The sequence below is a fragment of the Cynara cardunculus genome, assembly GCF_001531365.2.
Source record: "Cynara cardunculus var. scolymus isolate 2C chromosome LG 4, CcrdV1, whole genome shotgun sequence".
NCBI lineage: Eukaryota > Viridiplantae > Streptophyta > Magnoliopsida > Asterales > Asteraceae > Cynara > Cynara cardunculus.
In genome coordinates this window covers 18,918,149-18,934,211 of record NC_037531.1, presented here as the reverse complement: position 1 = coordinate 18,934,211, position 16,063 = coordinate 18,918,149, and the positions used below count along the sequence as shown (strand labels likewise).

General features: G+C 35.6%; 1 protein-coding gene across 5 annotated transcripts; it reads right to left on the bottom strand.

Moving 5' to 3' along the window:
• Nucleotides 1-1,842: 1,842 nt before the first annotated feature.
• LOC112511270 (pleiotropic drug resistance protein 1-like) lies at nucleotides 1,843-15,354 on the bottom strand. Of its 5 annotated transcripts, none has more exons than XM_025116829.1 (23): nucleotides 15,018-15,354; nucleotides 14,770-14,888; nucleotides 12,254-12,374; nucleotides 12,062-12,150; nucleotides 11,867-11,951; nucleotides 10,892-11,051; nucleotides 10,397-10,473; nucleotides 10,245-10,298; nucleotides 9,462-9,854; nucleotides 9,094-9,375; nucleotides 8,195-8,511; nucleotides 7,937-8,097; nucleotides 7,752-7,855; nucleotides 7,078-7,228; nucleotides 6,820-6,998; nucleotides 5,874-6,206; nucleotides 4,835-5,125; nucleotides 4,550-4,633; nucleotides 4,332-4,465; nucleotides 3,996-4,223; nucleotides 3,743-3,914; nucleotides 3,099-3,353; nucleotides 1,843-2,293 (listed from the first exon to the last, which is right to left on the bottom strand). In XM_025116829.1, the coding sequence occupies exons 1-23, from the start codon at nucleotides 15,138-15,140 to the stop codon at nucleotides 2,027-2,029; spliced, it is 4,179 nt and encodes a 1,392-aa protein (XP_024972597.1). In that variant the 5' UTR covers nucleotides 15,141-15,354; the 3' UTR covers nucleotides 1,843-2,026. The 5 variants fall into 5 exon arrangements, with proteins under 5 accessions (XP_024972597.1, XP_024972595.1, XP_024972592.1 ...); XM_025116827.1 differs by having other exon boundaries at nucleotides 14,770-15,054; nucleotides 15,100-15,140; XM_025116824.1 differs by having other exon boundaries at nucleotides 7,731-7,855; nucleotides 14,770-15,354.
• Nucleotides 15,355-16,063: the final 709 nt, after the last annotated feature.

Here is a 16,063-nt window from a genome sequence, read left to right as displayed (position 1 = left end):
GTATCCAACATGTTTTATAAAAGTTGAAGAAGTTATTTAATATGTTTAGGATTGTTCAAGGACTTATTTGTTCCAAAAATTGTCCAAGGACTTTTTTAACATTTTTTGGAATGTCCAAGGACTTATTTGTTCCAAAAATTGTCCAATGACTTATTTAACATATTTTGGAATGTCCAAGGACTTATTTGTTCCAAAAATTGTCCAAGGACTTATTTAACATATTTTGGAATGTCCAAGGACTTATTTAACATGTTTTGGAATGTTCAAGGACTTATTTGTTCTAAAAAAAAGTTCAAGGACTTAATCATTCCAAACAAGAAAGTTCATTGGTTTTTATTGTACTTTTTCCTCATTTGAATGCATACATATATACACACACATAATTTAAGTATTAAAAAAAACGTAGTTTAACTTGATTTTTATTTTGGATAATATGTTTTCAAAATTTCCATTTTAATGTGTTAGATATAAAATTTTGAATATTTAAGTACCCAGGTAACCAGTTGAAGCATTAACTGATTACCCGGATACTTAAATATTCAAAATTTTACATCTTAGGTACCAAAAAATGAAAGTTTTGAAAACATGTTACCCGAAATAAAAATTAAGTTAAAGTAAGTTACTTTTTCTTGCAATTTGTCCTATATAATATGTATATATATAATTAAAAAAATTGTTTTTATGCACATGTGCATGTTATCCGATATGCATATCGGACAAATTACTTCCAAATTACTTGTATACAAATGTACATATAGTCTAGATGAATAGTTACAGTGTATCTTAGTTTTTATATTTTTTCGATTTTCCGTTAAACATGGCCCTAAAACTTTATATGAATTTCTTTTTCTTAATTTAAATATACATATAAAAATATAATTAATTTAATTATGTATTTATTAGTTAGATTAGCAATCGTGTGAGAATAAAGTTAAGGTGATAAGTGTAACAAGTGATTTGGATCATTGATCACTTGATATAGTGTTGATCTAATGGATCTGATTAGGTTCCAAAATAAACCATGAATTGATATATAAAGATGAAAATCTCTTCTTACTCTTCTCACAATAACTATTATTCTTACTCAAAATCAACTTACTTATTAGTTATATTTAAATATAATTAGAAACTTTTATCAAAATTCTATAAAATTAAAACTGATTAAATGTGAAAAGCCTCTGAAAAAAGTAGGTCGTATAGTTATGACTTGTGAGGAAAAAAAAAACCTCACGAGAAACCTCCAACCAATAGTTCATTATCTAATGGATCTTTCCGTTCAGCGAAAAATGCTATTTGTGTAGTAGTAGATCAAGGCATGCAACGAGCAGAAGTGATGATTCATTTTTGAACAAAAATCCATTTTTTGGTCAATTTACCAGTTTTGTCATGTGAATATATTATTTTTTTTAATTTTTTTCATTCTCGTATGAATCTCTCTCACTCTCTCTATATATATATATATATATATATATATATATATACTTGGGATCACGTGAGACCAGCTTGTTTTCCTGAGACTCGTGAGACCAGAATTTTACACTTGAAACTTCACAGCAAAATGCTGTGAAGGTAACCTTCACAGTGTTTTTGCTGTGAAGGTAACATTCACAGTGTTTTTGCTGTGAAGTTTCAAGTATAAAAATGTGGTCTCACGGATCTCACGAAAACAAACTGGTCTCACGTGAACCCAACCCTTTATATATATATATATATCCCTCTCTTTCTTTCATCAATAGCTTGTTTGACTTATGCACAAATTCTAGTTGAAAATAAAGAAAACTTATGAACTTCATATCATCGTATACTTTAGGGGTTTTTTTTTATCACAAACATTACATTTTAAGATCACCGATTACATATTGAATAAATAAACGAGATCCCAAAAATATTTCTTCGGCACCAATCAGAAATTTAGTACATGCAATTTTACAACTATTTAACACTCAAGGTACCAAAATTATTTAATTAACTAAAAAAATATAATTAAAAAAAAAGAGGTTCAAATAAACGACGTAGTGTTCTGATCTTATCTCTTCTGGAAATTGAAAGCCCTAATGCAATATGCAAAGATGAAAGCAAAAATTAGCACCAAGCCGACATGAACTCCGGCGACGGCGCCGAGAAAATCATGCTTGAAACCAAAATGATCATCCAAATACGCTTTCACCGTCTCGCCACTGCTAAGCACGTCGTCTGGGCCGTCTAAGTCCCCAAATTGCGATACAACCATGCCGTAAAGAGTCCACGCCAATGGGTTTCCCCAATAATACCATCTCCACCACACCGGAATACTCTGAAAACGCCACCAGAATTATATCAGAAAGTGCAATTATATGAACAAAAAACAAAAAAAAAAAAACATAGGACAATTGTACATGACAGGTGGCGTGCTTTTGGTACATTGAACATGACGGAACAAGCATCACTGTTGCGCGTTTGATATGACTTTTATGAGGAACAGGGGAACAGGGGAACAGGGTGGAACAGGCATGTTCCAACCTCCTCCCATGGAACAAGCCTATATCCGACTAATGTATTCTTATTACGTTTTCCGTCCTTGTGGTTTGTTAAAAATTTCAAATTTCGTCCTTGTGGTTTTGAAATTCCGGTTTTCGTCACTATAGTTTCATTTCTATTTTCGTCCTTGAGGCTAAACACTATTTTTCGTCACCAATTGTTTGTTGTTTGGTATGACTAGACCAAAATAATGTTAAAATGACTATATTGCCCCTAATGCACCTAGGACAATACTATTAAAATGCCAAACACGGGACCATATTTTTTTTCCCGTAGTCTGCACACCATAGGAGAACGAGTTCAGATCTCACACGAACAAACTAAAAGGTCAATGACCAAGCGAGATCTGGATTACCGATAGATCCTAGCCGAGGTGTGGGGTGTCTACTTTTAAAAGAAAGAGTCAATTTTCTTAATTCTACTCAAAATTATGAGAAAAAAGAAATTCGTTACTCCTATTAAGGGTAAATTTGGCATTTAGTTAAATAAAAAGGATAATAGTATCTTTTTCATTGTAGAAATTTATTTTGGAACGTAGATAGTATATAATAAAAAAAACGATGGTTCGTTGGTGAACTTACCGGTCGGGGAATAATAAATCCCGAAAAGAGATTGAAAAGTCCATAAAACGAGGCGGCGATGATGGCTGCGATGTTGGCGTTGGGTGTAATGGCGACGGTCATCATACCGTAGTATGTCATGTAGAGTAAACAGCACAACTGGAAGAACGTGTACCAGAAGAACTTGGCCGCGGTCCACTCGAACCCGATCATCGCGTACACTATAACACAGTAAACTCCGGTTTGTGAAAGAATGTACGGGATTTCAACAAGAACCTGCGGAAAACAAAAGAATGTAAGAAACCCGAAGCGATACTGAACAGTTGCAAGAGTAACGACTGTTTGGTTGATTTTCCATTAAGTTCTGTATATGAATAAAGCTGTCAACATGGATTAATCTGTCTGTATAGACCGGAAAGTTTTTGTTTAGAAGGGTTTTTTAATAGACAGGAAAAGCGTGTTTTTAATTGGAAGAGGCATGTTTGTAAAAAACTTGTCTTTCTGAATAAAGCTTATTGAATAAGCCACTAACAAGTAATCATGTATAGCTGAGTTAATAAGCTGAGAGTCACATTTAAGCCCATTAAGTTGCTAACAAACAGACCATTGGGAGAACGAAACAAGACTGTAATCGTGTGTCTAAATGACGTTTTTCGATGTTGTACCTGAGCGAATGCGTACGGCAAAGCTGAATACATTCCCGCAGCTCGTTCTCTATAAAAGACAGTTCGTTCAACGTCTACAACCGGTTGCACCGAGGACGCGTTTTGGACTCCTAGGAAAAGGGTAGCAGCGTACATAGAACCCATTGCGTTAACCAAATCCCTTCGGTCATTCCTGAAATGGTTTCACGATTAGTACAACGAAAACCCGGATCAAATTCGACTTTTTTTGAATGTTTAAGTTTCGGGTTTTTACTTTTTGCCACCAAGATCCCAGAACATAGTACCAAACATGACGGCAATGAAGGTGGTGAAGGCAAAACGGACGGCGGTGTATGGCGGGTTTCTCCAGTACGACCACCGTTGTTTCCATAAGCAAGCGATGCATTGGACAAGGAATGATTGCGAGTACTGTGTCGGGAAATAGAGATCTTGCGTACCGGGACGTGGTACACTTAGTTCCGCGATAAGCGCTTTGTTTCTCCTGTGAATTCGATTTGAACAAATGGTAAAAACGTTACGTTTGATTTCGTCAAGAAATCAAAAAACCGAGGGGTCATCATACCGAGATCGGATCTAATGTAGTACTAACCTGTAAAGATCTGAATTCCGGTAGATTTCAGTGAAATCGACATTTAACGCCATTTCTTGTGCCGAAGTACTGACTTCCAACATCCATGTTGCGGGGTTATATCCGTCCTTGATCTTAGCTATCCCGTCAATATCCTGGATTCCGAAACAGTCTGAATGAGTACCGGTATTTCGGTCTAGAAGTAGTTAAAATCTACGGACATTTTAACAGTGTCTTACCTCGAAGTACTTGATCAACTCGCAAGAATGCCGACCGACAGGTCCAACGTACAACTCTTGTCCTCCACGTTTCATCAAGAAAAGCTGCAAGTTAACCGATCATTTCAAGATTCAGTTATAACCAAATAGCTGAAGAGTACTCACTCCGTCTCAAAATAAGTGTCCACAATGAAATGACAATTTTATCCTTGTTAATAAATGGAGTAATGAATTTCTTGATCTCGTAATTAAGGGTATAATTGGGAAGTAAGACACTTAGTTGTAATAACGGCAGTAGATTCGTACCTCATCAAAAGCTTCAAAGATATCGATGCTAGGTTGATGAATGGTGCACACGACGGTTCTTCCTGTGTCCACCGTGTTCCTAACGGTTCGCATCACAATAGCAGCGGCTCTAGCATCTAGACCCGATGTTGGCTCGTCCATAAAGATAATAGACGGATTGGCTACAAGCTCCACGGCTATGGTCAACCTCTTACGTTGTTCGGTCGAGAGTCCATTGACGCCCGGTAACCCGACTAGCGCATCCCGCAACGGGTTCAGCTCCACGAGGTCCATAACCTCATCGACGAAACTCTGTAAGCAAAATCAAATCAAATAGCTCGATAAAAAGACAATTTTCAGAAATAACCAAACCAAAGAACCCCGGTATATCCTACGCTAAGGGGTGTAAACGAGTCAAGTAGCGGGCTATTCGAGCTAAAGTTGTAAAAAATTATCAGGCACGAGCTTGATTAACGCTTTTTCAAAGTCGGGCTCGAGCTTGAAATGTTTGAGCTCGATGCTCGTTATGAACTCGAACTCGAGATCGATTAACTCGTTTATTTACTCAAGATGATTTTTATATTTTGATCATATCATTTGTAAATATATAAATTTGTGTGGCTCGAAAAAGTGTTATGCTCAAACGGCTCGGCTCTGCTTGACTCGTAAAGTTTAACCGAGCTTACAAACGAGTCAAGTCGAATATTGGTGTTAGGGAGCTCGACTCGTTAAGTTAAACGAGCTTTATTTTGTATTCGAGGTTGACTCGAGCTCGAGAATTATTGGGCTCGAGCTCGAGTAGCTCGTTAAAAGCTCAACTCATTTACACCCTGAGGGTGGGATGCATGCAGACTTCACTTCTAGCCGAAAGAATAGAGCGGTGGTTCCCATAAAGTTTCATAAATAAACCAAACGGACCACGTATAAACCATCCGGAGGTGGGGTCCAGAGGTAAGATACTAAGATGTATGTAAATATGACTTCTACCCCAAAGAGTAAAGCGGTTTTTTCCGAGAATTTATCAAAAAATGTCGAGGCAAAATACAAGTCATACACGAACCTTTCGGGTTTTTTCGTCAACGTCTGTAGCGAGCCTGAGCCACGCCGAGTAGAGCAAAGACTCGTAAACGGTAACGTGAGGAGAGTGGATGTCGTTTTGCTCACAGTATCCGGAAATCCGAGCAAAAGTTTCTTGTTTCTTCGGATACCCAGAAATCCTAATGTCACCTTCTATATAGCCACCCGTTTTTCTACCGGCCAACACGTCCATCAGAGTAGTTTTTCCGGCACCACTCACCCCCATCAGCGCTGTAAGAACACCGGGTCGAAAAGCTCCGCTCACGCCCTTAAGTAGCAGTAATCTATCCTCGTTCACCCCTTGCTCTTTCATTTCCTACAACATTTATCGTAATATGAACACTTCGTTTACTGACACAAATTGGGTAACGCTAACCAGGTAAGAGTTTCGATCGGGGTAAGGACCGATTGAAAATGGTTGTTGACGTAAATTACGTTTTTGGTCCCTGTGGTTGTTAAAGTTTGCGATTTTCGTCCTCATGGTTTAGAAATTGCGGTTTTCGTTCCTATGGTTTGTAACTCATTGCTATTTTCATCCTTATGATTTACAATCTGTCGTTGTTTTGGCCCCTATGGTTTACAATTCTTTACTATTTTGGTCCCTTGTACTTAAAGGTAGTAATTAGTCTAGAGAGGAAAATAGCAATAAATTGCAAACCATAGGGATGAAAATCGCGATTTCTTAACCATAGGGATGAAAATCGAAATTATTAACAAACCACAGGGACAAAAATCTTAATTTACTCTAAAAACAATTTGTCCAAGCATTGACATATTGGTGGCTGACTCAGTCAGCCACCTCGTTCAGTCAAAAGTGTAGATACCATCATTCCTTACCGGTTAAGAGCCGGCTCTTAACCGGTAAGAAACAATCGACATACACTCAACGGATTTGGATCATTTACCGCTATATGTAATGATCAAAGTACCTGTGGCATATCGACCGAGTATTTAACATCGTTAAACGTAATCGAATGTGGTTCAAACGGAAGAATCATTCCTTTCTTCTTGGTCTGGCTGCCATCATCAGCGGATCTCGGTGCCAATTCAATGGCTCCTGCATCAGTGCTGTCTTCTGTTGCTGCATTCGATTGAGTCTTCCCGAAAGCTGAAGCGTATGAAGAATGTTAGAAAACAAACCCCTTTAAACAATGCTCGAAAACGAAGATAAAGATTGAGATACTCACGGTCGAGGAGAGCAAGAGATAACGCGAAACATAAGTTGAAAACAAGAATGAATCCGATCATGGCGGCAATTGCGATCCAATACCAGTAAGCTTCCGCAAAGAACCCTCCGGACTCGATGATAGTTTTCCCTAAGGTTGTGTCGTTCCACGGCTATAACACCAAATGCAATTTAAAAAAGTAAGCTTCCTGATCGATACATATATATATAGAGAAAGAGAGGGGGAGGGAGAGGGCTCATCAAATGCAACTCTCTTAAATGTTGCAACCAATGTAACTTCATCTACGCCACACAATTAAACAATCAACGGTTAGGGATAGGGCAGTTGCGGATAAGGCAGTTACTGTGTCCGGATGATTGGTTATCAGGGTATTCCTCGGTTTTTCATTTTCTAGAGGTTTTCCCCTGAACCTGACCCTAAATATATAGGGTTGGGTTCCAGTTAGAACAACCCACTTCGGGGAACGTAAGAAAAGGCAAAGGTGTCATGCTATGTGAACGTTTGTCGTAACTGTGAAGATACCTTTATATCATGTGAAGATTACAACATTCACACAATTGAAGGTGATGTGAAAGTTACAATCTTCACACAATATAAAGGTATATATATATATATATATATATATATATATATATATATATATAAACACACACGCAATGCATTGTTCGACTTACCCGCCTCCAACTATGCCCAAGAAACTCGTTCACTACAATTCCGTTCATAGCGTACATCATTGGAGAAGACCAGTAACCCCACAACCACCACTTCTTAACATCCTCTTTAGAATAGAAAACACGATTGTTAGCTGAAAAGCACGTGAAAAGATTACGTTTCTATCGATTTTCGAAGAAATTAGTACCTCGGACAAGGACAAAGCCACCCAAAGCAAAGACCAATAGAAGCGCAAATGAACCAAATGTGTTTGCAACGATCATATTTCGACCCAAAGCTCCAATGAACCGAAACAATGCAGAAGACATCTGGTTAACGAGCAAGAGCAGGAGGTATTGTTTGAAGAATCTGAAAGAAAAGAAAGGTTCCGTAAATAAGCATATGCAAAGTGGAAAACACGTCCTATAAACCGAATTTTATTGTAGTGACTCTTTGAGAGTGTTACCTTGCGACATAAGGATCAAATCCCACTACATAATAGGTGAGAACAGTCCAAAGACCAGCTTCAAGAAACGAAACGGGAATCTTGATGACCCAAGATGGTAGAGCATACGCCCACGAGGGGTAAAACAGGAAATCCCTTTGTTTGTAAAACACGGGAAGCTTTGCGATTGTCATTGAGATCTCAGACATCCCGTTAAACATGATCATAACGACCCCAAAGAAAAGAGCACCCGTATATAATCCCCCATCATCCGGGTTATTTCTATGCATCTCAGTTCGGAAGAACACAGTTAAAGTGATGAGCGACAACACGAGTAGCTGCAACCGAGCAAAACAACATGATACTGATTAGAACTTTTAAAGATAAAACTACAGTAAAATTGACTTTATAAGACGCCAAAAATGTCGAAATGTCCTAATAATACTCGAGTTTATAGAATAAAACAATTGTGCGTCCTACATAAAGGTGTTACATGTAACATCTTAGGCCAATTGTACCATATATTGTCCGCTTCGTCCACACACATGGACTCATAGTTTCAAAACGCGTCAGATAGAGAAGGTATCCAATCCCTTATAAGGCAACTTTCGTTCCACTCCCAACCAATGTGGGATCTTACAATCCAGCCCTTGGGAAACCAGCGGTCGCTGGCGCACTAGTCCGATTCCCGGCTCTGATACCATTTGTAACACCCTAAAGCCCAAAGCAACAGGCTGGCCCAATAACTTCAAATCCAACTTAAAACCATGGTGGAAGTTATTAGTATCCCACAACTTGAGGCTTATAAGTAGTTGACAAATCACATATTCTATCCATGTGCGACGTATTTGGGCATTCTAACAAGTGTTTTAAGACAGTTTTGAAATAAAGACGGGTTGTTAGGGAAAGAAAAGGCTCACTTGGAACAATTTGAAGAAATAAACGAACGAATTTCTCTTCATGAGCAAGATTTCCCTATCCGTACAAGCCTTCAAGAGCTCTTTTTTGTTCAAACCAAACTTTTCGGTTGTGAGAGCAGCCGGGTGGCTTTTCGTTTTGTCGTAAGGTGTCGCGATATCATCGCCCAGTTTCCGACCAACGTGGAACGATTGGAACGCCTCTGCAAATTCCTTGGCCGTCACAAATCGGTACGGATCGTCTCTTCTCATCCAATACTGTTGTTGATCTTTCTTTGATGTCACCTGTAACCCAAATCCTAACATAAATCCCGGAAGCAAGAAATCATAGAAACTATATTCAAAATCAAACGGAAATCGAGTGTACTTACTTCTTGCAAGAAATCAGCAACTCCTTTCCTTTCTGGGCATTTGAACCCCATAGATTCGAAAAACTCGAGCACGTGTTCACGCGGGCCCTGATACACGATCTTCCCATCGGTCAGCAGGATAATGTCATCGAACAAATCATAAGTCTCGGGTGCTGGCTGGAGGAGAGAAATGACAGCAGTTCCTTCAAGAATGTGAAGGAACTGCTTGAGCGATTTCACGATTTGGAAAGTTGTGGAACTATCTAAACCCGTAGATATCTCGTCCATAAGAAGAACCTTCGATGGTCCAACGATCATTTCACCAGTTGTCACACGTTTCTTTTGCCCACCGGAGATACCCCTGATCATTTGATCACCCACCATGGTATCAGCGCAGATGTCCAACCCCAACAACTGTAACGTGAACAGATCATGTCAGAGCTTAACTCGAGTTCTTTTTCTGTTTTCCTAGGAGTCGGTACAACAAAATTGGCTTTATAGGACGACAAAAATGTCTTAATAGACTTGGTTGTAGGAGTTGGTTTATAAGACCTAACAATTGTGCATCGTATAAAGCAGTCTATTAAGACATTTAAACATTTTTTGCATCATATAAAGCAGTCTATTAAGACATTTAGCCATTTTTGGCATCTTATAAAGCATTCTATTCAGACATTTAGACATTTTTGGCGTCTTATTGGGCACTCTATTAAGAAATTTAGATATGTTTGGCGTGTTATAAAGCCGATTTTTGCTGTAGTGGGCATACATACAAACGTATAGAAAGAGTTTATGTTGTCGCACCTTGAGAGTATAATCGGTGACCACGCTAGCTTCTTGTCCTTCGGTTGCTGCAGCCTATATAATAAAAGAAAAATGATAAGGTTTCTCGATCATTTTTCGATTCAAAAGATATAAAAATCAGGTTTATGTGATCTCGAAAGCTCGTTGCGAACCTTCATGTAGATATCGATATCAGGATCGGGCTTAATGTTCGCGTCTTTTTCCCTTCTTGACAACTCCGCTAACATTTCTGTAATTCATACGACAAACTATTATTAACCCCGTTGTCAAAATGCCTTCTTTGTCACGTATCGTGTTACAACAAATTTTGATAAGACGTCAAATATATCTAAATGTCTTAATAGACTGCTTTATAGGATATAAGTTTATAGAACAAAACAACTGTGAATCCTATGTAAAAATGTTGCAATAAGTTGATAAGACGTTTGGACATCCTAAACAAATTTTTTACGACACTTAAAAACGTGTCCTAAAATTATGTGTTAGGTCCATCAACTTATTGTAACAAGATTACATAGGATGCACAATTGTTTGATCCTATAAACTTAAGTCCTATAAAGCAGTTAATTAAGACATTCTGACATATTTAGCAATCTATAAAGCCAATTTTGTCATAGTACTATAACACCATTGAAGATCCAACTAACCGTAACGTGATCCAACCCCTTGGCATCGAGCTGAGAAAGCCAAGGTTTCTCTAACCGTCATCTCTCCGATATGGACATCGTTTTGACTGATATAAGCGGAAGTTCTTTCGGGTACAAACTCATGCAATTCATGGCCATTATACGTCACCTTCCCCGTGCTCTACATTTAAAGATCGTAACTTTAGATTGAACGTAAGACGCAAATGCATACTTCTAAAGAAAGTCAAAATGCATTGAAACGAAGTTTGATTTAGTTTCTATTTAGTCTAAGACATAACAATTTTTCGAGTAAATTACATTTTTAGACCCTAGGGTTTGTTCAAATTTCTATTTTTTTCCTTGTGCTTTTGAAATTACAATTTCAATCCTTATGGATTACATTTCATTGATATTTTAGAATTTATGATTTATAACTTTTTGTTCTTTTCATCCCTTTTTACCCTCTTATACTAAAAGGTAAGACTAGAGTTTGACTCAGGGACGAAAATAGCAATAAATTGCAAACTATAGGGGTAAAAACCGCAATATTGAAACCACAAGGATGAAATTTGTAATTTTTAACAAACTACATGGACAAAAACATAATTTACTCTAATTTTTTCTCAATCAATGTAAAAAAGTTTCAAGTTTTTCTATTTTCTACCTTTTTTACTCGTAACTTGTTGATCTTGTAACACTTGATGACTTGAGTACCCGTTTATAAAAGGGACCAATAACTTGTTGATCTTATAAAATTTGATGACGTGGGTACCCACGTTGTAACCCTTTTATAAACGGGTACTCAAGTCATCAAATGTTACAAGATCAGCATGACATCGGTTAAAATGGATACAAAATAGAAACTTTTGGAACTTTCTTACGTTGATTCTGAATAAAAATTTATTTGTTACACCAAATAGAAACTAATACAAACTCCGATGAATTTTGATGCATTTTGCCCTCTAAAAGAACAAGTCACCAAGATCGGTGATTTACCTTAAGCTCCTTGGCAAGTTTCCCGGCTAAGGCCAACAACAACGTTGTCTTCCCCGAACTCGGAGGACCCAAAAGTAATGTCATCCTACAAACACATTTTTGTGAAATTTTAAGTACAATATAATTCGACCGTTTTACTAAAAAAAATTTGAAATCGAGTTATATTGATGGGTGATTCGTGTTTTACTTCCTTACCTGCTAGGCTTAATGACGCCACTAACATCATCAAGAATGGTTATATGCCTTTTTGCATGCGGAAGCACACCGAACTTGCTCAATGCAGTCTATAAAATATAAATACAAACGAGAATTATAAAAACGATTTCATAAAAAAATCGGAAAACGGATTCCGAATATATAATTTGTAAACCACCAAAAGATGCTAACCTCAAAGATATCAATGTGGAAGTTAATGAAACTAGGCAAAGCTCTGCTTCCTGTGTTAGCATCTGCCTCCACAGACACATGTTCAAATCTAACTTCAATTGTTGGCAAATCAATTCCAACCCTGTAACATTCCAAATTACAGTATTAAAATGATGAAAAAAAAACTGAGGAACACTCTAATAACCGTTCATCTATACGACATGTACATGTGCATACAAGTGTTGTTGTTTCGTGGTTTTTATAAAAAAAACTGAAATAAATTTATAAAAAAAGACTAAAATGCCCTTGAGTCAATGGTTCATTTTAACAAGTTAGCGAGCGTACGGTTGTTTTTTTTTCATTAAGCTCTATATGGACTAAGTTGGCAATTATAGAACTACCATCGAATCATTGGGTAAGCGTTGGGATAATTGATATTCGCAGCTATATCGGGTTGTACGGTACAACTCATCAAAGCTTCCAAGGATGAAGATGGAAACAAATTACAAACCACAGTAACAAAAGCCATAACTTTAAACCACAAGGACCAAAGTAGATATTTTAATAAACCACAGGGACTAAAAACGTAGTTTACTTTAGAAAATGAGATAATTTAATTTGGAATTAATTATTTAATTCAATTAAAAAAAAAGGTCAAAGTATCATAAAAGTCATAACCATGTGGCTTTGAAAGTTAACAATTAAAGTCTTGTTATTGAAAATCTAATTAAATAATTTTTCTATTTCCAATCAATAATTATTATAATTTTTAATTAACTAAAAATAAAAGAAATTTTTTTTCTTCATCTCGTGACAAATGTAGTCATGAATTTTTATCTCAAAAGTGTGTAAAAAATAGTGTTTACATCATTTTTTTTACACCAAGACTAAAAAAATATTATAATTATTTAAAATAATTATGTAAACTAATAATAATTCAATGTTATTGGTGGATTTAACTCCAATGGATTATGTATTTTAAACATAATATTAATTATATCTTATTAAAATATTTTATAATTCTATAATATATAAATATAATTAATATATAACGATAATTCAATCTTATTAATAAAAAAATATACCTTAAATTTAAGAGGTCGTTTATCCAAACACTTACTTCGTAAGCATCATCCGGTTAAATTTAACATTATTATTTACCTTACCTGGTAAGATTTTAGTTCATTAAAACGACATTGTATGAAAACTAACCGGGTAAGAGCCGTCGTCCCGGATAAGACTCTCGGTCATTGTCTACGTCTTACCGAGTAAGATTCTTATTCCTTACCATATTCATTGGTTAAGACTATATAACTTGGTAAGTGTTAATCTGAATAAACGTTTGGTAAACGGCTCATAAAACTGCTATTTTGTTTGTTTTAAAAAAATGCTTAATAACATCTCCGACAACTATATTAAAATAGAAAATTTTGAATTTTTAAGAATTTTTCTACTTTAACAAACCATGTTAAATGGTGCATAAAAATAGACAAAAATCCCAAAATCTGGAAAAAATATTGAAACTTTATAAAAAAAATTATATTTTAATTATTTACCACCCATAAAAATTACTGAAATTAGAAATACAAGAATGAAAAATATTAATTAAAATGTATTTATTATTTTATTAATATGAAATAGATTCTTTTTCTAATTTCAAAATAGAAATAGGATAGGATAGATCTACCTTTTTTCTATTTATATATGACTAAAAAAAGTATCTTTAAAGTGAACTAGAATACATGAAATCGATAACATATACTAGCTTCTCATGTTTGTTATAGAAATTTTTTATACCATTTTGACCGGTTGGTTTTATCTCTTAGTCATTTTTTATAAGGTTTATTAAAATAGTCTTAGGTCCGTAATTTTAAAATTTTTATGCGAACATGGGAAAAATGTGGTTTTTTTTGCCGACAAAGATAGAAAGTGTAAGCTTTTTGTCATTTAGTCAGACCCGATTTTATTATAGCCGTTGAAAATACTATGAAAATTTAATGCATCTTTGCGCCAAAAGCTATGTCATTGCATATACGATTTGTTTTTCCAAAACTCCATATTTAAATTGTTATGCGAGCCGACTAATTCTAAGTTAAACACCCGCTTAGCGGTTAATCTGAAGACACCGCGTTTGAACCTCCGTGTCTATAACGGAATTTTTATTATTAATTGGATTCGAACCTGAGAACTCCACGCTCTTTTGACCATTGGAGCCCATGGTTAAACCAATTGTAGATCACCCTTGTGATTAAAATTTTAACTTTCAATATTCTATTTTAAAAAAAATTATGGGGACGTTTAGGATTGTTTATAAAAACAACTTATTGACTTATTTTTGGTGTGGTACTGGTAACAAGTCCTTTTTAAGTGTTTGGATAAACAAGTTATATCGGTATCAAACCATTAACAAGTTGTTTTTAAAGAAGTTAAACCATTAATAAATTGATAAATGCTTTTGTAAAAAAAAATTAAGCAATCCCAAACACACCCTGTAACGATAACATAGCTATTAAACGTGATGGATTGGAGATGAATACCTATCAATTCTGTTCCTGAGCTTCAACAAGAACTTCTCATTATCTTCATCAGCAACTTTGACAAGTCGATCAAGCAGATGCTGTCTTTGTTCAAATCCAAGGTTATCGATATCGATTTCATTCGAAGGTCCACTCGATCCAAACAACAATCCTTTTCTCAATCGATCAAACGTCGGAAGTTTTTCAAGTGACGCCCATTTCAGAGCTTCTTCGTCGTCTTCTTCACGAGATGATTTCGAAAAAACATCCATGCCTGAATTCCTCCATACAGAATTACTTCCAGATCTTAAACTTGATGTTCTTCCACTTACACCCTTTACACTTCCTAACCTTATACTGCTACTAGCTTTATATATATCACTTCCATCCATTCTCAAGTCTCAATCACAGAAAACCCTAATCAAAACCCTAAAATTTGTGAAGATCTTTGTAGGTTTTGGTGGTTTTTAGGGGAAGAACCCCTTGATTCTTGTAAAATGGGTCGAAAATCGAAATGGGTATCTGGAAATTTGTGAAGAGATGATGAATTTGGTGTGAAAACCAAATGGGTTTTGAATCAAAGTCCCTAAAAATTAGGGGTTGTGTAGAAATGTGTTAAAAATGGTGGGTGTTTGTTTTTGGTGTGAAGAGAATTGGTGTGTTTATATAGGAATGGATGGTTGGAGTCTTCGTATTCGAGCTGGAATTCAAAGCAACTGAGATATCAATTTTGTTTTTTTCCCTAATTTTATAATACAGGTTTTTAATTTAAAGATCCGATAAAAATATATCGATATTATTATCAAATTAGCAGTATAACGTACCTTAACTTGATTCCAGCAAATTATTTATTTTAAATATTTCAACATTTGTTATAGGACAAATTGCATGAGGAAGTAACGTACTTTAACTTGATTTTTATTTTGGGTAACGTATTTTTAAAACTTTCATTTTGGTACCTAATATGTAAAGTTTTAAACATTTAAGTACCCGGATAACCGATTGAAAACTAATTTTAGATTAAAAAAAATCCATGTCATTAACCACGTAAGCAAATAATATCGAGTTAAATATCACATCACTCGCCACATCAGCATGATGACTGGTTAATGCTTCAACCGGTTACCCGGTTACTTAAATGTTTAAAACTTTATATCTTAGATACCAAAATGAAAATTTTAAAAGTATGCTACCCAAAATAAGAATCAAGTTAAAGTACGTTACTTTTTCATACAACTTATCATTTGTTATATTATCATACTCCCACTGCACAATTTAAAAAGATATTATATATTATAATTCAATCTCATTGATG

Coding starts and splice junctions, on each gene's coding strand:
- LOC112511270 (XM_025116824.1), bottom strand. CDS start 15,140: ATGGATGGAAGTGATATATATAAAGCTAGTAGCAGTATAAGGTTAGGA. Junction 12,375..14,769: donor CTCAGGAACAGAATTGATAG/GTATTCATCTCC, acceptor GGAATGTTACAG/GGTTGGAATTGATTTGCCAA. Junction 11,952..12,061: donor GGCGTCATTAAGCCTAGCAG/GTAAGGAAGTAA, acceptor ATGTGTTTGTAG/GATGACATTACTTTTGGGTC.